The sequence below is a fragment of the Hesperophylax consimilis genome, chromosome 8 (assembly GCF_061612785.1).
Source record: "Hesperophylax consimilis isolate HC1 chromosome 8, BYU_Hcon_1.0, whole genome shotgun sequence".
In the NCBI taxonomy this organism is placed as follows: Eukaryota; Metazoa; Arthropoda; class Insecta; order Trichoptera; family Limnephilidae; genus Hesperophylax; species Hesperophylax consimilis.
In genome coordinates this window covers 5,338,996-5,362,198 of record NC_142843.1, presented here as the reverse complement: position 1 = coordinate 5,362,198, position 23,203 = coordinate 5,338,996, and the positions used below count along the sequence as shown (strand labels likewise).

General features: G+C 33.3%; 2 protein-coding genes across 3 annotated transcripts in view; both read left to right on the top strand.

The window, feature by feature from the left end:
• The window catches only part of EcR (Ecdysone receptor), a 690,636-nt gene that overhangs the window by 507,367 nt on the left and 160,066 nt on the right, over window positions 1-23,203 (top strand). The gene's annotated exons all lie outside the window — the stretch shown is intronic.
• On the top strand, window positions 14,013-16,488 carry LOC149421466 (uncharacterized). Of its 2 annotated transcripts, XM_089634812.1 has the most exons (6): window positions 14,020-14,158; window positions 14,245-14,476; window positions 14,556-14,703; window positions 14,839-14,945; window positions 15,467-15,554; window positions 16,124-16,488. In XM_089634812.1, exons 1-6 carry the CDS (start codon window positions 14,142-14,144, stop codon window positions 16,441-16,443), a joined length of 912 nt encoding a protein of 303 aa, XP_089490938.1. In that variant the 5' UTR covers window positions 14,020-14,141; the 3' UTR covers window positions 16,444-16,488. The 2 variants fall into 2 exon arrangements, with proteins under 2 accessions (XP_089490937.1, XP_089490938.1); XM_089634811.1 differs by having other exon boundaries at window positions 14,013-14,476.

The following is a 23,203-nucleotide window of genomic DNA, read 5'->3' as shown; positions in this document are numbered from 1 at the left end:
TTCCGCGTAATTAATGTGTATTTACCCATTATTAAACTCCCCATTATTTTTGAAGATGCCTTTCGTTCGCAGCATTGAATGTAGAACATCTTGCATCCTTTTTTTTCTTGCATACCATTTGTCTAAGTCAAATTTGTTTAGAGTCGTTTTTTTGTAAGGGCGCATTATAACATATTGATTTGATGTAGAATTGTAAAAAATAATTATAAGCAATAATTAGTCGCCCGAAATATTAATACAAATTGAAAATATCTCCCGAGTAAAAATAAATGCCGCCAACGAGAACTGAACCCGGGCCTTTTGAAAGAATATAATAAGCAGTAATTGTTGATTGAGGTACTAGTACATATTTAATCATTTAGCGGGTTGGAAATAAGCCGACATAGCTCAGTGGTTACAGAGCACCTGACCGGACATCAGAAGGCACTGGTTCAATTCCCGTTGGTGGCATTTATTTTTACTCGGGAGATATTTTCAATTTGTGTTAATATTTGTAGCGTCAAATTATTGCTTATAATTATTTGTTATCCTTGATGCTATGCACAAAACCTTGTCTTATAAACATTAGTTCATCATTAAAAAATAATAATGTAGATTTGTATATATCTATTACTAACTAAGTAACCATCATGCCGTTTTCCAGCAGGCAGAGTGGATGGTCTGCCAAATAACTCTGACTTTGCACACCTACCTGCTTCTTTCACATTCATGCATCGTCTCATACGTAACCTTTTTTATTCTGATTCTTGCTATGTCCTGACGCAAGTATTTGATACACTTGGTAGTACCTCGTCTTCCTCGGGCATCCCCGAATTCTTCTGCCATTCACATTCGCGTCATATATTCTCCTTACTCTTGTTTCTTCGTTAATTCCCTCTACGCCCAAACCATCTGAGTGTCCATTTTTTAATGCTACTCATTACGCTTACACGCCTTGCTTTATTTGCGAATGTACTAATTTTTGCCACACGGTCATATATGGTTTTACCTTACATACACTTTAAAGATCTCATTTCCACAGCGTTCAGCCTACGTGCGTTCTTTGCCAGTTCCATGCCTCACTGCCATATATCATGGTAGGGTTAGAACTTCACTGGGGACTGCTAGCTTCGGTTCTTTTGGCAAAGTTTTTACTAAATACGAGTAGTCTGTAAAATCGCATCTTTACCTTGACATCTTGAGTTTACCGATCAATTTTTACCAACAAGATTTGGATAGCCAGATTCTCCCAACTTTTCTGTACCCTCATCTCATTCTCATCCCCTGACCCATCCCGCAAGGGTGCGTTAAGGCGATGCACTACGTCGTGTAATATTTTGAATTGAGCCACTATACATAGATACTACCCTTACATAGATGGCGATAAGGTTTAAATTCCCGCTTAACACCATCCGCATGTTTTGATTTATGCAAGAAAAAAACATCGTCAAAAAGTGCATTTTATTTTATTTTGTGGATGTTCAGGCATAAATATTTAATTTTTTCCGATCATTTTATAAATAACTTAATTTGCGACATTATAAATAAAATTATAACCGAAAATGGGTTCTTAAGTAGGAGATTTTGAACTTTAAAGCAGTTTTCATAGGCCTTACCAATATTTTTTTCTGGGTTTATAAAAAGACTTACGTAAAAAATACTCGATTATTTCAAAGGCCAAGATGTATTCTACTTGCAGTATTTAATTAAAGCATCTGAAACATATCTAGGCGACCAAATTTTCAAACCAAAAATACATGATTTTGCATTACTACGTATGGCATCGCCTTAAGCATTTTGTTACTGGCTCTGAGCAGTGATTCCTTTGTGATTGTCTTGAAACATAATAAATTCCTACAATATTTGTTCTTAATTGGGTAGGTATTAACTGACCATTTGTAGTTATACCACAGATTATTGTTTGTCTTTAACACGAACTTGTCCTTTTTATTGTTTTACGGTGCTAATCTAAAGTACACATATAAGAAGAAGCCACAATATAGAAAAAAAATATATAGAAGAATAACATTTTAAGTGACAGCAATATGAAGGCATAAATACATAGACAGATATATATCGTCACCTTAAAGCAATAGTGGGATATCTTCGAAAAATACACTTTTGAGATAAGTATGCAGTTCGATGTAAAATTTTGAGCTCTACATGATGCATTACTGAGATATTTTGTAAAAAAAAAATTGCCAGTGTTACAAGTAAAATCTCAGTATTGAAATGTTCGGTCACTCAGAGCAACACTGAGATATTGATGTTGTCCCACTGTTGCTTTCAAAAGGTCGTTTAAAATACTGAAATAAATTTATTGTCTCATTGTAGCTCTATAGTTTTCAACAAGTTGGGTGATCTTGGAAGAGAAACATAAATAATCTGAAGGTGAATACTGGTCAAGAGTATGTAGCAAAGTCAGGAAAAATACGCAGAGCAAAACAAATTAAGCCTGTACTGTGTACTAATTGTAAATACAAATGTTCTGAATCTGTTTTGGAAGTTGATCGATTAAAATATTTTAATATTTATGATTCCATGAATGCTAGCTAATAGTGGTTATTATTTTGAGAGAGATGGACATAATATACGTATGTGTAAGATTTTTTATGGCAACCTTAGATATAAGCAATAATACCATAAACACTGCATTAAAAAATAAAACAGACAGCTTCCTGCAAAAGGATGATTTAGTTGATGGTGTTATGAATCACATCAACAGCTTTAGTAGAGTGGAATCGCACTATTATCGTGCAGGATCATCTCGGATCTCCAAATATCCAAAAGATGTACAATTTGTACAAATAGAAGTGTGTCTCGGTATGTAATCTCTATGTTACACACTCTACATACAATTCAATACCAAATTCAATATATATTTTTTTTAACCAAAAAAAACCTTTGTGGATTTTGTGTATAATACAACTATAGTACTGCAAATGAGATATTAGAAAAAATAATAATATTCTGAACACATTCAGAATGTAAAGCTATCTCGACAAGAAAAAGATAAAAACATTACCAAGACCACTGATGATACTGTAGTTGCCATTTGTGACTTTCAAGCTGTTATGCCGTTGCCAAATGGCAATATATCTATTTTTTTATAAGAGCAAGTTAAACGTTATAACTTCTGTATTTACAATACCAAACACGACAGGGCCATTGTTACATGCGGCATGAGGGTGTAGCTAAAAGATGCGCAATTGAAATATCTACCTGCGTGTACACATTTTTAAAAGACCTTTGCCAAGGGAAATGGGAAGTGATCTTTTATTCTGATAACTGTGTGGCACAGGATAAAAACAATTTATTTATTTTCTATGTACATGCATGCACTATGAACACTTGATATTCAAATCATTACCCATATATACCTAATTGTTGGGCACTCAGAGAACAAAGGAGACTCCATTCATTATTGCATCGACAGAGAAAAGGTCAGGGTTTTAAAAAAAGGCCTAATATTTATTCCAACGGAGTTAGCGATGATCATAAAGTGTTCCAAGAAGAATGAACCTCGTTATAAGTTAACAGTAATGAAAACAACGGACTTCATTGACTGGAAGAAGGTATGTGAGAAGACTGGAAAAAATTTCTCAATAAACATGGACAAAAATAAATGTATTTGGAATAAAGTTAAGATTTTACAGATCACTAAAGACGAATCGTTAGTTATCAAATACAAAAGCACCTACACCGAGGATCCATTTAATCAGAGCATTAATGTGAGAGAGCGACTAAAGAATGTTCGGAATGAGAATAGTATAATTCTAGGACCAGCTTATACACTATACAGTTCATACAATAAAAATCGTGATTTCTTATTTGTTTGCCAAAGTGGTGTTATATCAAAAAAACCTCATAATTTGTTTTGAATTAATTAATACTGCTAATACAGACTGCGATGTACAAGAAGAAAATAACGATGAAGGTTCATTGTAGGTTTCCAGGGAATCAACACATATTTGTTTTATTTTTTTGTTCTTAAAGTTTTCTGTAAAAAAAATTACATACTTTTTATTCTAAAGGTTTTCTGTTATTTTTGAGTGAGTAGGTGTGTACTGTTGAAAATGTATTTATGATTATAAATATCATGGAAAAACATGCAGAAATAAGAATTATTAATTATTTTAAGCAATTATTAATTATTTTAAGCAATTATTAATTATTTAAAGCAATTATTAGCCTGAAACAGTCGTACACATTGAAAAAATCTCCCGAGGAACAATTATTAATTCATTTATCCATCTAAACTCGTAAAATTATTACTATGCTACACTGAGATAATTTGAGATGATTACCAAACACTCCACGCAACAGTGAGATATTTCCAGATTTACGTATACTTTGTCAAAATTAGTATGAAAAAATTAATTATTTTTCTATTATTACAATTTTGTGTTGATGTTAAATAATTTACCTTTCTTATACTAAATCATTAATCTGCAAGATTAGTTAATTTGATGCTGCTAGAGCTCACGCAAACCTAAAAGTCCTATTATCTCAGAACAGCATTTTTCAAGATATCCCACTATTGCTTTAAGGTGACGATATATAGAGTATGTTGACTGTGTTATGTATATATAACACAGTCATATGAATACACACACTCAAAAGCACACAACATACTTATACGCGCTCATATTTATACAAGTACATCCATGCAATCAATGAATAGGTACCTACTAACGTATTTATAAACAATATCAATATAAAAAAAGTATTGATCTGCTAACCATTTTTTCTGGATTTTAATGAGTTCAGTAGTGCAATTTGATTCGCTTTTTATATGCTTCTTATTAAATACAGAAGGTACAAGATAAGTGAATGTTCGTTGCCCGCATTTATTAGTAATTTAATAATTTTGACTGAATATTGTGTGTGATCAATTTTTTTTTGTACAATGAATCCGACGGTAGGTTTACATTTGTAATAGGTACTCCTCGCTTTCTGAGAACACGGTTTTATTCGCGTTTGATAGTAAATTTTATCATTCTAGATTTCATGTGCAGAACTTCGTGGAACGTTACTTTAATTGGTGAAGTGATGAATCGTGTAACTGTTCGTGTTTCCGCCAACACCATACGTTAAAATCTATCATTTTATCGTTTTATTCAATTTTATTGTAATTGAATAATTAAATACACATTCTTTCTTCAGCTGCATTATGTGTTGTTGCTATAAATGTTTCAGAGCTATCAATTTTCTTAGTAATTTATTTTGTTTTTGCTTTCTGAATATAAAAAGAATGAGATTTGCTGCTGAATTTATAATTCGTGGAAATTGCTGAGCTGTAATCTAACTAGAGTAGCTCGGGGCAGTGCTTATACGAAAGTTCCCATTTTAAATAATGTTTTGAAATGAAATAAGTAAAAGAGAGGGAGGAGAAATGATAAAAAAAATATGATAACAAAATTACCTATTTTGTTCTAGTTTTTGGAAATGCCAAACTGTTTCTAGCAATGTAATATAATAGTTTTTGTCAGGAGGTAATGAATTTGAAATGTTAATCCGTGGTCTAGGGGTAAGACTAGCAATCCGAAGACTGCGGGTTCGAATCCCTGCCTGCGCAAGTAAATTTGATGAATTTGTGTTATTTCACACTAACACATTGAAAATAATATGACTGTTAAAAATGGGACTGCAGGCCTTTAACGAATGAATTGACAGAGATCCTTATAAATTACCAGTAAAACACGAATGTCTTATAAAACACGTGGTCATAAAAATTCTAATATTTTCGCTTTTAGTCATCAAACGCAGCTGCATGAAAACATGTTCCCATATATAATGAAAGTAATAATAGTTTATTATGAAATGACCTTTTCAACAAGATAAATAAATAAATCAGCAATACGTATTTGTCTCCATGTACGCTTTTGAAATTTTATATATTTTCGTATGTCACACTAGGTGATGGTAATCAATTCTCGGGAATCTATTTTTTTGGAATATTTCTTTAGAAAATTCCCGAAAATTTTCACGAAACGGAGAATATTGCGGGAATATTCATCTAAATGGTGAAATCCGCACGTGTTTGTCACTTAAATCAAAATGTCATGTTATTTACGAGTGTTTCATATTAATGAGAACATACTGAAAACAAAACTCTTTATAGTTTTTGGAAAATACCGCGTAGTAACCGAATATATAAAACATCAAAATGTTGATATTTGCGGCAGGACGATAAGCGTGTGAAGTCAAGGTAGGTACTGCCATTCGTATTATGAATTGTGCTTCGTGTGACGTCACGAGACACGAATGTATACATTTTACTCAAGTCATTTTTGGAGATGTCAAAACTAATTTTTCTTCGATGTAATAACAGAATAACTTAATTTTAAAAATCCCGACTTCTGGGGAATTTTAATTGCACATCACTTCTCACACATAGTACACACAGAACCTGTGTATATTCACCAGCTGTATACACAGCTTCTCCTAGAGAGATATTCATGAAACACTATACCCAATGTTAAATCTTTTACAGTACCTTTTCATCATTCTTAATTTACACAATATAATATTAAATCTTTTACAGTACCTATACACTATACGCCATTCTTACTTTACACTATATAATATTTTTATAGATAATCTACTCGTATACACATATTGAAATAATATTGTTCGTATTAAAATTGAATTATTTTAACAGTAAATACAATATAATAAATACAGCGTTAACTTATTTATTTGTATTATAAAGTATAAGTATAAGTATATTATTCAGTTGGTTTCGTGTAATTATGTGTAAAGACCTTCTTGGTTTTCTCACTGGAGCTTCTTGTAAGGTGTAAAGTAATGGGTTTATTTATTTTCCAAGCATTAACACTTTACGTAATGGATGAACAATGATGTTAATTTAATTTGGTACATTTTCCCCAAGCTCTTTTAATGCGTACTGCTAAGCCTTTATGAATAGGTAACACGTACAAAGCAGGCACAATGCTCAATAATTCGTCAGAATTTACCAAGCCAGAGCCCCGTTAGGTAAATAAGTCGATTCAGACTTGTACATTGTTTCAAAAACCAAATTTGACAATATTGTTCAATTAAATTTACTTTTAACGTTTTATATTACATCACCACTTGCTTTGGGTTTCACCCTTATAATTTTGTTTGTTCGTAGTTCTGTGAACAGTAAACCTCGCGTCTGAAAAGTATATTTCTAACTAGCTGACCATGACGTGTAGGATCCGAGCCGGCCGTAGGAGTAGCAGCTTGCCACACAAAATTACATATTGATAGGTGGGTCAAATCCCAGCACTGCAAAGAATGGGAGAGGGCACCTGGAATGAGACAATCCAAAGTACTCATAAAAGGACCAGACCCTAGACCAACCAAGAAACTACTCGATATGGACAGAAACTCAATGAGGAAACTGGTAGGACTACTAACGGGACACTGTCATCTCAGGAGACACATGCAGGTATTGGGAGTGGAAAACACCAATAGATGCAGGAAATGTGAAGAGGATGAAGAGACTCCAATTCACCTATGGTGACAATGTCCTGCCCTGGTGGGAACTAGGCTCAGATACCTGAGGAGACATACAGTAGAACCAGAACACATAGTCACATACCCAATAACAACCCTGGTGAACTTTATTAAACGGACTGGGTTGTTAAAGGATTGAGGTAAAATGGGAGAGCACAATGGGCCCATGGCCTAAGTGCTCACGGGAACTACGTGTAAACCAATAAGAAATCTTTAAAAGGCATTAAAAATTTTGAAGAAAGGCTTAAGTTTTCCACTAAACCGTTTTGAAAAATAGAAACAGAATTGCCACGGGCTGCTCATCTTATAATACGTATACATTTGCGAACATCAACGCGAACCGAGACACGAATTACGGGAAAGGAAGAAGCAACTGCAAGCGGCGTTTCGCGTCATTTGCGGTTGCTTTGTTCCTTTCCCATAAGTTGAAGTTCAGTTCAGCAGTTCGGCTCGGGTATGTATACGTAGCATAAGATGTTAGATCTTTAAACTATCTCTATTTAAACAGCATTTTAATGAAGAGCAATATTATTATTATTTACGCTACAGCAACGACATTAGCACCGGTTACTTTTCGTGTCAAGGTAATATTATAGTTTCAGTCTGATATCGCAGCACGTACTAATTAAACGCTATCTTTGTTCTGGCATTAAACTGCATACTTAATATCGATACCTTCGATGCTCATTTACACGGGAATAGCATACTTATAAACTATCCAATTACGCATACTAAACGTATTGCAGTTCTTTTTTTGTACATATTTATTTAATTTTAACCAGTTAGAATTAAGATATATACATTATTCACGTATTCTATGTTACTTATTGCTGGTATTGCTCATACTGCAAAATTCCACCTGCTGGCTCCTCCATAGTATAGATATATAATTGGAGTCATGCCATGTCAAGAGTCAGAGTAACAGAAGAGTATGAATGAGATGATGTAAGAATGTGCAGAGAAAAAATAGTACGGCTTTTTTTTATCAAGACCATTTAGTAATAAAATATTAGTCATTCAGAATATATCTGAACACATGTTCCTAATAAATATAATGGGATGAGATGCGAAAATATTATTATGTGTATGAGCACGCGTTCCGACTTCCTCCTAACATAACCGTTTACTGATAGTTTGTTATGAAATTTGTCAAATCATCGTTTTAGGCTATTTCAGGAAAACGAATATTTGGCCAGATTTTTAATAAACTAACAATATTTCTTATCAGTAAGTTTTCTCCGTGTGTGAATGAGGCAAACAGTGTGTGGCAAGTCGGAGTTGCATCTCTGCCTACCCCTGCAAGGAAACGGCGTGATGGTTAGTTAGTTAGTTAGTAGGTATAGAATGGCACGAATTCAAAAGTAACAGCATCAGTTAGGAAATTAAAAGAACGTGGATATTTTGGCATCTAATAACATTTTTAACATTGTAAAATTCATATAAATTATAATTAATAATAGTCCAGTCAATAAAGCACAAAAAATGGCAATTCCTTGTAAAAGGTTGGGTAGCGTAAAAAAATATCGTTTAAGTTGACACAGTGATGTTAAAACCATACTTTAAAACCGACCTGTGGGAACCTTCGCGCCCGGCGTTACCCGGTAAAAGTAGCAAAATTTAGGCACTTGTTATAGTTTGCGTCGTATATTTAAGAATGTAAATGTCAGTCGATTTTTAGTTTTTTAAACCAAATTTTTACAAACACAAACTATCATTAATGGACCAGTTAGACAAGAGTACAAAAAAAACATAAAAACTCAGACGGTAAACTTCGGACACTCTATAAGTACTAGGTAATAAAAGCATTCATCTATCTTCAATCGATACAAAAAGCGACGGAAACAACAACAAAAAACATTTGTAACATGGGTAGAAAAAAATATTTCTAACACGGGTAGAAAAAAACATTTGTAACACGGGTAGAAAAAAACATTTGTAACATGGGTAGAAAAAAATATTTGTAACACGGGTAGAAAAAAACATTTGTAACACGGGTAGAAAAAAACATTTGTAACATGGGTAGAAAAAAATATTTGTAACACGGGTAGAAAAAAACATTTGTAACACGGGTAGAAAAAAACATTTGTAACACGGGTAGAAAAAAACATTTGTAACACGGGTAGAAAAAAACATTTGTAACGCGGGTAGAAAAAAACATTTGCAACACGGGTAGAAAAAAACATTTGTAACACGGATAAAAAAGAGATTTGTAAAACGGGTAGAAAAAAACATTTGTAACACGGGTAAAAAAAACATTTGTAACACAGGTAGAAAAAAATATTTTGTTAAATAAATTAACAATACACATTTCATTATTTACAACCGTACCTCATAATATTTGCCTATTTTTCCATTATTATCGTACTTTATTTTATTTCATCTCGGTTTTATTTTATTTTTTATTACCTTTTATGAAGTTGTAAAACGGGGTCCTCAGCCCGGGCAAAGCACCCAGTGAGTCCCACATTATCAAATAATGTTTTGAAATATGTAGAGTTATTGTATCTCATACAAATAAATAATACCTACTTTACCGTTTAATAGATAATGACATGTATATTTTTTATTGTAGTAAAAAAAATCACGATTTTGTTGTCACTATCAATCCACAAGGCTTATATCCGCTGTATCTATCATTTAAACTTCTTTCAATTTATTCCTTAATAGATAAATTATTGTTCACATGATTTATTTGTGTAAAATGTAAATTGGAGACATCCTCAACATTTACCGGCAACAGCTGTGTTGCGAGCGTTTTGTTGTTATAATCCTCCAGGTTTTTTGTTATCCGTTATGTGCGAATTTTTAGTGTGTGCTCGCTCGCCTTTGTCCCGCAAAACGTGTTAGTGTGCAAAAACGTTTGTTGATACTTGCACTTATTTATTGTGCACAAAAGTGTGCGTATTATTTACGTGCAAAGAGTGTGTGTATGTTTGGCGTTACGAGCGATGTGCGAGTACTAGTAGGTACTGTAGGTAGGTACTGCTTCGTGTGTTGTGGGAACCATGTGCGTTAGTGCGTAGTCAACTTCACTTGCATTGCGCGGGTCACGGCCCGACCGCGGAGTGCAAGGACTCGGGTACTTACTGTCGCGTAATTAAAGCCACAGAATGCAAAGAGTTCATGTATTTACTTACATTACTGCTATCACTTATAATAATGAATTGATCCCTTTTCACAGTACGTAATATTCGTTTTATTGACATTATTTTAAACAATTTATGTGTTCATATTTTCGCGTAGGACAAATTAGCCACGTCGTTTAAAGCTGTATTTATTTCTGCAATGTTTATTATTTCCTGAATCGTAAACTCAATTTTAATTTACCGTCGAAGGCGCGTCTCAATGACGGCCACCGCATTATGTGGGCAAGTTTAGCATCAAGTTTCTTCGGGATTACTTACTCTACCCTATTATGAATCTAAAAAGTAGTCACTACTTGCATTACTTGTTATAATATGTGTATACGAGTGAGAGTATATCACGTACGTGACGTCATCGTTCTGGTATGTTTTTTATATTCACGCAAGACTGGTGAGGAGGAAGAGTACGACCGTCGATGACGTGCATACGACCTCTCTCTGGGGACAGTATAAGTGCGCGTTTCGTATTCCGGCTGTTTCGGTCCCTTGCGTTTCTTTTGCCGCGTAGTAATAATGACAGTCGTAGGGATGTCACAGTCACAACCCGCGGCATGCTAACTCATCATAATGGCGATTTAAAGTTCTCATACCTGATTAAGAACACCATGTTTTTATGCTAGGGAATTCTCAACCGATCAACCGATTTCCTGTTCAATTATTTTTTAATGGTCCGAGTCATTTTTTGCCACGTTTCGTGTTTGTCGGCTGTCCATTGATTTATCCAAGAATCTTATCAACGAAATAAATTCACGCTCAATATCTGTGTATTTTTGCTGTCGTTTTGCCTGTGAGAGTTAATTAATTTTACTAATTAAAGCGCCCCTGACGTGATATCTCACAAAAGCGGCGCTATACAAATTGTCCAATATTATTATGATTATATAACACCTAATGTGGTTGTAAGCACAAGTTCTAGTTGGGGTTTGGTTACAGTTTGCAGTGGTAGGGTAGGTTTGCATCCTGTCGGTATAGGATTACCAGATGCGGCAATGTAAAAAGAGGATAATGATGGTAAAAATGTAAAACATTAGTGTTATGGTAATTAAACTAATTGCCTTATAGCAGAGTGCTATTAATTTGTAATTAACAGTGCCATACTGTGACACCTTCCCGATTGTAATGGATTAAATCGAGAAGTTAATGAATCGGATATTTGTTATCTGTCATTAAATTTATTTTTCTAATTAAACATGGATTACTTCATCCAGTTGAATGTCATGTATCTCATTAAATAATCAGCTAGCTAGCCCCTTACATTACGTCAATATCTTAGGACGAAAAATTGAAAATTAACTAAAATTTGGTGAATTGTTCAAATTCTGTGAAACAACTCGTCCTGAAACTCAAAAAGGTATGTAACTAATTTGTATTTTACATACCATTTTTGTAAAAACATTACAAAAGCTGTAAAATAACTTAATACAGCTTTTGGTCTTTCGAAATATGAATACATGCTACCAAACGAAAACTGTATGTATTTACAGATGTCGTTGGCTATGAAAAGGTTTAGATTTACGGTACAATCAAAGTTCTACCACACCTTAAAATGTGCGGATTTTTATCCTAAAGGGCATGAATACTTTAACTGATTTGTGACGGCTTATTAAAAGCTCGTAAAGCTAATAAATCCTATTATTTTGAAATTAGCAGATCGCTCCCTGTGTTCAGCGCTGTACGAGAAACACACTATGTCGTAAATACACCCGTAAAAGTATTATCAAATTCTTAATCACGAGAGAGCTAAAACTCCGCATTATTTTATGATCGAATCCATGGTTTTGTAAAGATAATTTTTAGTCGTAAATTCAGTAATAAAGCCATAGATAGCACGGTGACGGAGACAAGCCGTAAAATGACAAGTGTGTGGAACACTCATTAATTCACTTCGACTTTATGTTTTACTTCTTTACTACCGCGCTGCCTTCGAGATAATGGTTCTTCTATCCTCACCACATCTCCGAGTGGCCATTATCTGTTAAATAACACCGGGATAGAAGAGTTAGTAGCTGGTTGCAGGGTGACATTAAGCCGAGATGCATCACGTCTACACGGGGGGACTTGAACAAGTAGGTGCCAACAGACATCCCTTCACACGACCCGGGGATCATGCGGGATGAAAACATCTCGGGATACACACATATGGCCCGCATACAACAGGACGTCTACTATACTGCCTACTGCCTCATTGCCAGATCTCTCATCTATAAATGTTATGCAAACTAAAAACCGCAACACGTTGGTTGACTGTTTTTATTATAGCGTAAAACGAACAATTTTTCCAATGTGAATTATTTTGAACTAACTAGTCCGCTGAAAATTCCTCTTCTCTTTAACGATATTCTGACCTTGCCAATAACGACCGGCCACAGCTATCAAAACTGGTTTCGAGATGCAAGTTCACTTATTTATAGAATAATAACTCTCCTCAGCAGCCTTTGATGACGACTCGAAGATATCTGCAATAAATAACATAATATTACAGAATTTCACAATGTTTCGCTTCCCTCGTTAGTTAGCTAATATTTCGTGCTTTTTTTTTTCTTGGACCACGTTATTATAGCCAAAATGTATCAGGCCAGCATACTATATAATGATGTCGAATGTTCACGTTCACCTTTAGAGTTTGCTCAAGATGTTTGCGGTTCTCGGTTGAAACATCCGCTGCCAGTGTTTTGTTGTGTTGTAAGTCAAGGCCAGGCGTATTATCCCCTTGTGGGAACCATAACTGGGAACTTCGCTCCATCCGATCCGCCAGACATCGTTACGAATCGCGCCGCACTAAATAAATATTATTTATTTTAGCCAGTTTTTGCCGGTGACATGTGGCCGACCTTTGGAGGACATTCGCGTTTTTTCATTGTTTTATTCCGCACATGTTCCGTTTGCAGTAAACCGGCAACACCATTATTTATCATTGGTGTTTTTTTTTGTTTGTTTCAGTATTGCGTCGCTTTCATTGTTCATTCGAGTTATTTTGATTAGATATTTCAAGTTTCTTGGATATGTATTAATTTAAGTTTTATACTAAAAAGCTACTGTGAGATTAACAATCTTAATTTATTGTTATTTTTTGTGTCATTAGGACGAACATACTCAATCGTCCCTGGAAACTGGAAATCTTTGCTTCTCTTTAGTTTTACTATTTTGTTTAGTTTGTTGAATCATCAAAATTTGTGAGAATTGAGAATGGAGAATTGCATCGAAAATAATTAAAGTAAAGTTTAAAGTTAAATATTTAAACTGAGTTTAAGCCCTAACTAAAGTTAAGCTAAAATTCAACAAAATTGAGTTGCACCAACATTAAAATAGTTAGTTTAAAGTTACCAGTGTTACCATCGAAATGGCTTCGAATTTTCCTTGTATTTGATGTTTGTTAATAAAAATAAACACATAATTATTTTTACGCATGTCAACACTGCAGTTCAACGCGGTTTATCATTGTCTTTGTTTGACGCATCTTTGACGTTTACGAAGTTTTGAGGTTATTTCGCAGCTCAGTTAAACACAATAAAAATGGAAACAATCACAAAGTAAGTAGGTTTTATTATTGTCGTATGTGTATTTTATTCGACTTGTTATATTATTTTCTTCTCAATACGACGAACTTTACTTTCAGAGAGAGATCTTCAAACTTTAGCGCTGAAGATGTCATTTTGCTGAGAGAGCTCGTGGAGGCCCACAAGAATATTCTTTTGAACAAAAAAAGCGATGCTGTGCATGTCAAAGAGAAGGACCAGACATGGGAATTATTGACAACTAAATATAACGCCTCCTGTCCCGCAAACCGTTATAGATCCACTAAACAGCTTAGAAACAAGTTTGAAAACTTGAAAAAGTCTGCCAGAAAGGTTTGTAGATTGTCACACATTGTTTTCTGAAGTCATGGATTGTTTCAAAATTGAAATGATGAGTAAATGTTTTTTCCAGGAATCTTCACAATTCACGAAAGAACGCCGAAAGACTGGGGGTGGTCCACCACCATCCAAGCTCAGCGATAATGCAACATGGATGCAAGGTGCCATGCAAATATCCATGGAAGGGATCAACTCTGAATTTGATGACGATGCTTCTATAAGTAAGTTCTATATACTATCCACTGTATGATTAGCATTCCAAACATCGTTACTTTCATTCACAGTTATGGATTGCGAATAATCATTTATTTATGACAAAATATGTTATAAAACCAAATCCAACATTCTGTTTTAAGCTGCTGAAATTCTGCCGTGCGCCCCGATCCTGCACATAAGACCCAAGACACCGGAAGACCCAACTGTGGAAGAAGCGGATGTTCAGACACCATTTTTGATGGAATTTGTAAGAAAGACGTTAATATTTTTTACAATTTATTTATTTATTTAACATCAACGGTATAAATATACCCTAAACACTGATTAAATATCATAAAATCATTGTTAATTAAGAAATAATAAGAAAAAAATTGAGTATAACAGTTAATTGTTGCATTTGATTGAGAAATGACACCACAATTACATACAAAATTCTATAGTACAAATAAAATTGATTCTACTTTTTTTATAAGAAAACTCTCTTTTTAACTTTTGAATGTTATTCCCATCAATGTAATATATCATTGAAGAAGATAATAATAATAATCTAAATTAAAATATGAAAATGTACATGACACAGAAAAAATAAAATATAGCGGTTGCAACTGGGACTCGAACCCAGATCTCTCGTCTGGTAAAACTTTTCCATAAGCACAATACGTGTTGAAAAGGGAGAACTCATTTACCCGCTATGAGTATGGAACTTGTCCCCCAACTGTTAGCCAATTATTCTTCCCACAATAACATGGAATAATGATGTCTTTATAGGTGGCAGTGGAAGATCCCCCACTCCCTTGTGCATCGGAGTATCAAGGTGTAGCGACTAAACGCTTACCAATAACACCATCCCTGAAAAGTGAGTTTAGTTGTGCCTTAAGTATTATAGAATCTTATTATCTTAACATCTTAAGGTTAAACGCAACGCTTGTTATATTCTACGTGTTCATAGATGGCGTTAATTAAATAATTTTATTAAAATACGCTTTTGCAAAGTATTTCTTTACAATATTAAGAAAAATCATTTGTTTGCGCCCGTGTATACGCAATATGAATCAATAGTTTTGTTCGTTTAAAAACTCAATTCTTTCGAGAAAGGCATACAAATACAATATTGTACCGATTATTCAATCCAATATTGTATTTGCATGCCTTTCTCGATAGAATTAGTTTTTATAAAGACAAAACTATTTATTCATATTCATATTGCGTATATGCGGGCGCAAACATATAATTTGTCTTAATACTGTAAAGCAATACCTTGCAAAAAGCGAATTTTGATCAAATTAATTAATTACGCCATCTATGAACACGTAGAATATTACGAGCGTTGCGTTTAACCTTAAGATAATAAGATAAAATACTTACTATCTACTTACTTAAATACTTACTATCTAACGTTTTTAATGTAATGTAATATTTTTTTAGGCCTATCAAGAAAAAGAAAACTATCCACGCCAAACGATGTCCGCAGAAATTTCATGGAGTTGGCGGATGCACAAAAAAAATCTGTAGATTCGTCTACAGATTTAGACCTCGAGCACAAAAAAATTCTTCACGAACAGGAATACAGGCATCGTGAAGCTATTTTAGAATTGAAAATTAAACACATGAAACATGAAGACAGGCGTCGTGAAGCTATTTTTGAATTGAAAATTAAACACATGAAACATATACACGAGTTAGAAGTAAAAAAATTGAAAGAGGAAAACCGAAAGGAGAATGATTTCCCCGTTACAATAGATTAAAACATTTATTTTCTTTCTTTCTATTATTATTTGTAAATCTTTTTTATTTTTAAGTTAATTAATACATTATTTTATACAAAAAAATTACAATAAATGAGCAAAATAACTGTTGACAAGATTTTGTTGTATGTCATTATTACCCTGTCCAACATTTTCAGGAAAATGTCCTCCGTCAATTTCTTGGAGAATGGTGACAAAGTCTGGTGGCTCTGTGACATTGTTGTTAGTGCATATGTTGTGCAACACCGCTGTGGCAACAATCACGGCTTCCACTCTTGTGGCATCGATTCTCAATTTCGTTCCTACTGCAGGAAAACGCCTTTTCCATATCCCGAAAGTCCTTTCTACAACATTTCTTGTCCTGATTTGGCTTTCATTGTACAAAAGTTCAGCGTCAGAAACAGGATTTGCCAGTGGGGTTAATAAATACGGTTTTACCGCATAACCACGATCGCCAACTAGGTGTCTGGCTCCATAGAGCCCATCTTCCAGTTTTCCTTTAATTCTGGAATTGTTAAAAATGGTGCTGTCATGCGTAGAACCTGGCCATCTTGCCACAATGTTGGTTATTTTGCAGTTGGCATCCACTATTGCTTGCACGTTGTATGAAAAGTAATCTTTTCGATTACGGTAATACTCAGCATTGTTCCCTCCAGGAGAGAGAATTCCTATATGGGTGCAGTCGATGGCACCAATTGTGTTGGGAAATCGAGCAATGCTGTAGAACTCGTTGGCACACTGCTGAATTTCATTCTCTGTTTGAGGAAATACAATATATTGTGACCGAAGGCGGGCTATTGCTCTGCTAACCCTGTCTACTACACGCGAGACAGTACTTTTATGCACCCCAGAGATGTCTCCTGTGCATCTTTGCATCGTTCCTGTTGCATAAAAATGCAATGTTATTAGAACCTGGTCCACAGCACAAACAGCATGATTTCTGAAATGACAAAAAAATTATTTTGTCAGTTACATACAATATAACTATGCTAGTATATTATCAATAGAACTTAGTAGATACATTAGTTTAAATAAACTTACTTGTTTGTAGACGTTGTGATGTCATTAGCAATGAGTGATGTTAATTGCCTAACCATACTTTTCGACATACGAAATCTGGCGATAAAATCCAACTCTTCCCACAGAAAATGATCGGTTCGTGGTTTAAATTGTTTCTTTTTTCTATTTCCCACCTATTCTAAAATCAATCGATTATCAAAACCCGGATTGTGGGACATTTTTTCAACTATTTTTTCTTCAAACAATATTTCGTTCCTTGAAAGATGGTGACGGATGACAGCTGAACTAAAATTGACCAAAATCTAACTTTAAACTCTCAACATCGCTGGGTTAAATAAAAGTAACTATTTTGTAACAATTTAGTTAACTTTTATTTAAACGAAGTTGAAACAACCCATTTAAGCAAGAAATGATAAAAAAGTTACTTTTATTTAACCTTAACTAAAAAGTAACTTTAACTATTTTCGATGCAACTGAGCCGAGCTGATATAAATATAATGATTCAGTCTGCGTATGTTTGCGTTCGCAAAACTTGAAAAGTAGTCGACCGATATCGCTGAAATTTTAAATTTTGTTGATATGGTAGAAAAAGTCCAGGACGCCTGAAGAATAATTAACGCAATATCTCTGCACCAGAATGAGATACGGAGTCGAATTAGAGCCGAACCACCACACGGAGAAAAATGAATGTTTTTGATTTAATAAAATCCGTTCAAAAATGGGATTGGAGGCCGTTTCCGGTATATCGGAACACGTATTCATGCATCTGCATTTGTCCTGATAATATATAATGACGATATTCGAAATATAATGATTTTTATGAACACGTGAAACCTATCAATTCGTTCGTTAAGGGCCTGCGGACTCATTTTAACCGGGTTATGAATAATTTGATGAGATTCTTAATAAATTAGCCATATTTTATATCAGTAAGATTTCTCAGTCTATTATTAACATTTTGGATGATGTTATAGTTGAAGTCGATCACTACGGAACGTTTTGAGATATTTGATTGATTCACTATGTACCTGCAATACATAAACACACATATCTACATGTGTTTTTGAAGCCACTTTATTTTCATAATATTTATTGCTCTACCGGTTTTGGAAGGAATCATACTTCATCAGGAGAATATTAAAAACATAAATAATAAAAATAACATTTGTATAGCGCCGTTTTTGTGCAAAATCACCTCAAGGGCATTGTACAAATATATAATACATTTATACAATGATCTATCTTATGATTAACTATAGTCTAGTCAAACTATTATCACTTCTTCAATAGTTGCAAAATTACTTTATGGCGTCATTTTAATTATATGAAAATGAAATACTTTGTATACACAACGTTTAATTATTCATCAGGATAGTGAAAATCAACAAAATTAATTAATTTTCATTATCGTGACAAAGATGCCATTGGCTTTGAAACATGTAGATTATTACTAATTAAAAGTGGTGTATGTAAAGCATTTCATTTTCTTATAAACTATTTTCAATTTATAGCTAACATATTGCATTCAACGGTTCGTCAATCACTAAAATTAAACTATATGTATTAGAATTTGATTAATGAACGTGCTGCTAGAATGTACATGTATTATTATTTATTTATATTTGCCAAATAAATAATATTAAACAATAATTACAACATGTCGTCGATGCTACCAATTCAAACCAATTTAAAGCTCGATTGGATTCTTATTTTTTTAGAAACTTAGTGTTTAAGGCGATGCCATACGTACTAATGCAAAATCATGTGTTTTTGGTTTGAAAATTTGGTCGCCTAGAAATGTTTCAGATGCTTTAATTAAATACTGCGAGTAGAATAAATCTTGACCTTTGAAATAATCGAGTATTTTTTAGATAAGTCTTTTTATAAGCCCAGAAAAAAATAATGTATACGGCTTATAAAAACTGCTTTAAAGTTTAAAATCTCCTAAATTCGAACCCATTTTCGGATATGATTTTACTGTATAATGTGGCAAATTAAGTTATTTATAAAATGATCCGAAAAAAAAAATTATGCCTGAACATCCTCAAAATAAAATAAAAGGCACTTTTTGGCCATGTTTTTGAGAATGGTGTTAAGCGGGAATTTAAACCTTATCGCCATCTACGTAAGGGTTGTTATTGATAGCGGATCAATTTAAAATATTACACGACGTAGTGCATCGCCTTAAGAGAAATATGTTATAAATGGGTAGGAACGAGGTGACGTCATTTTAAGGACTTCCTCGAGAACTATTTTAAAATAAATCTAGAGATTATAAACATTGGGGAGCTTTAAGCACCGTACAGGAACTCCTAAAATGGATATAAATTTAGTATAAAGGTTTAAAGCCTTACGGCTTCAACGTTTTGGCATTTATTATTACTAACCCATTATCGTTGAGCGGACATTTATGCATGTATCCGTAATTAAGTCCATCGTGTTTTTGTTAGCAAAACACCATAAATAGCAACATTGTGGTAACGTTTATACGGATATTGTTTTTAACGATACATCGTTGTAATAAATTAGCAATTTACCTACATATAAACTAACATTAGCTATCTACCCGGCTTTGCCCTGGAACATGTTATTTCTCTCAAAAGATTCCAACACTTAGATCAAAATTAAAATGTAAGGATCGTTATGGTGAATTGTCTTCATTTTTTGTTGATTAATTTCTTTTTTTTTTAAATTTCAAAGTTACCGCTATCGAGATTACGTCGATTGTGGTTTGGTAAAACCCTTCAAGCACCAAAATGGAATCTTTACAGGATACGATAAAAACGAATATTTACGGATTCGTAAAACTCTTAAAATTTATTCAAAAGTTGTTATTTGTATAGCAATTCTATTTATAATTATGAGAGATTTGAGAGTTGAGTAATTCATACACGATTAAAAAAAATTATCCATAAATTTAGTTTTAAGTATTAAAAATGCCTTAATCAGCAAAAATTACTTTATCGTGCTGTACTTTGAAGACTATATACGCAGAAAATAGCTAATTTTACCTGTAAATATATATATATATATATATATATATATATATATATATATATATATATATATATATATATATATATATATATATATATATATATATATATATATATATAGGATATCCGGGGGGTTAAGTGCACAAACTTCGGAAGGTGATACACGATAGTACAAGTAAAAAAGATTTTTTTTTGAAATTTCAAAGTTTTAAGGTAGTTTTGAGGTAGTTGAAAAAAAAAGTTGAAATGTTTGTATGGAAAAATTTTTTTTCATGGGATTAAAAGCAACAAATTTTTGAAAAAAGTTATTAATTTCTATTTCTTCTACCATCATGTAGAATCCCCTCCCGAAGTTTGTGCACTTTACCTACGGAAACCATGTATAAATATATAATAAATTATGTAAAAGTACATAAATTATATTACCATAATTTGGTAAAATATTGATCATTTGAATGTTTGCCCGTGACAATGTTCAATGTAGTTTACTCTGAGCATTTGAACTCGGACCTCCTGTCAAATAAGGGAACGATTTTTTATCCCGGTTGAACCCGAAGATAAAACTTTAAACACGTTTAAAAAGTCGTTCTGCATTTTTTAAGGTCTGCAACGTAAATAGAACACTTGAAAGTGAATAAATCTGGTATACAGATAGCATCCCCACATGAGATGATAGGTTGTGGATGCACATTGCACATAGCAGGATGTTTTACTTAAGTTCTTCATAAAACATCTCACAACCGTGAGAAATATTGCCTTTATTGCTGCTTACGATAAAATAATTTTTCTTTATGCATTCGTTGCTGTTTTTTCATGATTTGATTTTAAATTCTCACGCTCATTAAGGAGATAAACTACAGATGGAGGTGTTTTGTGGGCGTGTTTATGAGTGTCAAATAATATCTAATATTCCTCATATTTTGCGAAATTGATCAGACATTTTCAAATATCGAGATTCTTTCTTAAACAGATCTGATAATCAGTTTTATTTGCCTATCTGGTGCCTATGAGTTGAAAGTTCTAGTAAAAATTATCGACAACAGTTTTATTTTAAATGAGTTGGCATAGTTCACACAAAGCCAAAGGGCTTACCGCTCTACCACAGAAGTCATGGTTCTTGAGACTGCCTTTCGGACAAATCTGCCCTGATGATGGACAATCCAAGGCTGCCTGAAAAAGCGCAACAAGGCTAAATACCCTAAAAGTAAAACCTTATTATTGTATCAATAGGGTATTTTCACTTTATTTATCCACATTTTTTTAGTTGACGATTAAATTTTAACGATTTTAAATTTGTACAAAATAAAATTACACATTTTTAGTACGTCGAACAGAATCAGAAATATAAATTTTAAATCTTCCACACATTTTTCACGATATTCATAGTTTCTGAAATACCCTAATAATAATAATAATAATAATATTTAGTTTAAAAAAAAAAAAAAATAATAATTGGATAATTTGTAGAGCGCCGTTTTTGTGAAAAATCACCTCAAGGGCGCTGTACAATTTATTTCCTAGGATCTACATTTGTTATTTAGAAAAGATACCAAAACATAATTACCTGGCAAGTCACTTCCGACAAACACACTTATATTAAAAAGTTTATGCTTATAAAAGATAAAACTGCACGCAGAGGACACTATATCAAAAAACACCGGTCATCGCATGACCTTAAGTCTGCTATAGTTTTTAGTTTAATTTAACTGTATTTTAACTGTCTTAAAAAGCCTACAAATTGTTAGTTGTTATCATTTTTTATTTATTTACTTTTAATTATTATTTTTATTTATTTTATTTTATTTTTTTGTTTTTTTTTTATTTTTTTTTTACATTTTGTCAATTTAAATTGCCGTCGACTGTGAAAGTGTATTAGTATAACATCCTTCACCGGATATCAATGTATGTTGTGCATTTAGCAATTAAAACGCAATAAAATGGCGTATTTTTTCTTTGACAAATAAATTTTAACGATTTTAAATTTGCCACTTTCGATTTGCCGCCAAAACGACATGTTCATATTTATTCGTGAATATGGCGGGGGTAACGTCACACCGGGTAACGTCGGTGCCAGCCGTCTTACCAGCCAGTGGCGTTATCTACATCATAATGACGTTGTAGCCAGTTGAAACCGTTTAAGAAAATGTGGTGTCAGATCGTTTTAAAATCAATAATAATTAAAAAAAATAATAATAATTTTTAGTACAGAAAAATAAATTTTAAATCTTTCACACATTGATCACGATACTCATAGTTTGAGAAATACCCCATTAGTATAATGTTCTTAACCGGAAATCAATGCATGTTGTGCATTTAGCAATGAAAACGCAATAAAACAGCGTAACCAGACCCCCCACTGTCATTATTTAGTAGAGTTAATCAATGAGTAGTTAATACCATAAATTATTACAATTTTATGTTTAACTGTGTTTTTATGGATTCCAAAAAACTATCAAAATACATTTAATTAATTTAATTCAAGGCAGACTGTCCTCGGCAGTAATATGGCAGTCATTATATGTTCCAGTTTATAAAATATAAAGAATAAATAAATGTCTAACTAACTAACTAACTAACCATCACGCCGTTTCCCCGCAGGGGTAGGCAGAGAGGACGGACCGCCAAACAACTCGGTCTTGGCACACACTCCTTGCCTCATTCACATTCATACATCGTCTCATACATACTCTTCTATTGTTCTGACTCTTGACATGGCCCGGCTCAAGTATCTGATTCACTTGGTC

Excerpts from the sequence above, each read along its gene's own strand:
- LOC149421466 (XM_089634811.1), top strand. The coding sequence starts at position 14,183 with ATGTGTATTTTATTCGACTTGTTATATTATTTTCTTCTCAATACGACG. Across the intron at positions 14,477-14,555 it reads TGAAAAAGTCTGCCAGAAAG|GAATCTTCACAATTCACGAA; the intron begins GTTTGTAGATTG and ends TGTTTTTTCCAG. Across the intron at positions 14,946-15,466 it reads CACCATTTTTGATGGAATTT|GTGGCAGTGGAAGATCCCCC; the intron begins GTAAGAAAGACG and ends ATGTCTTTATAG.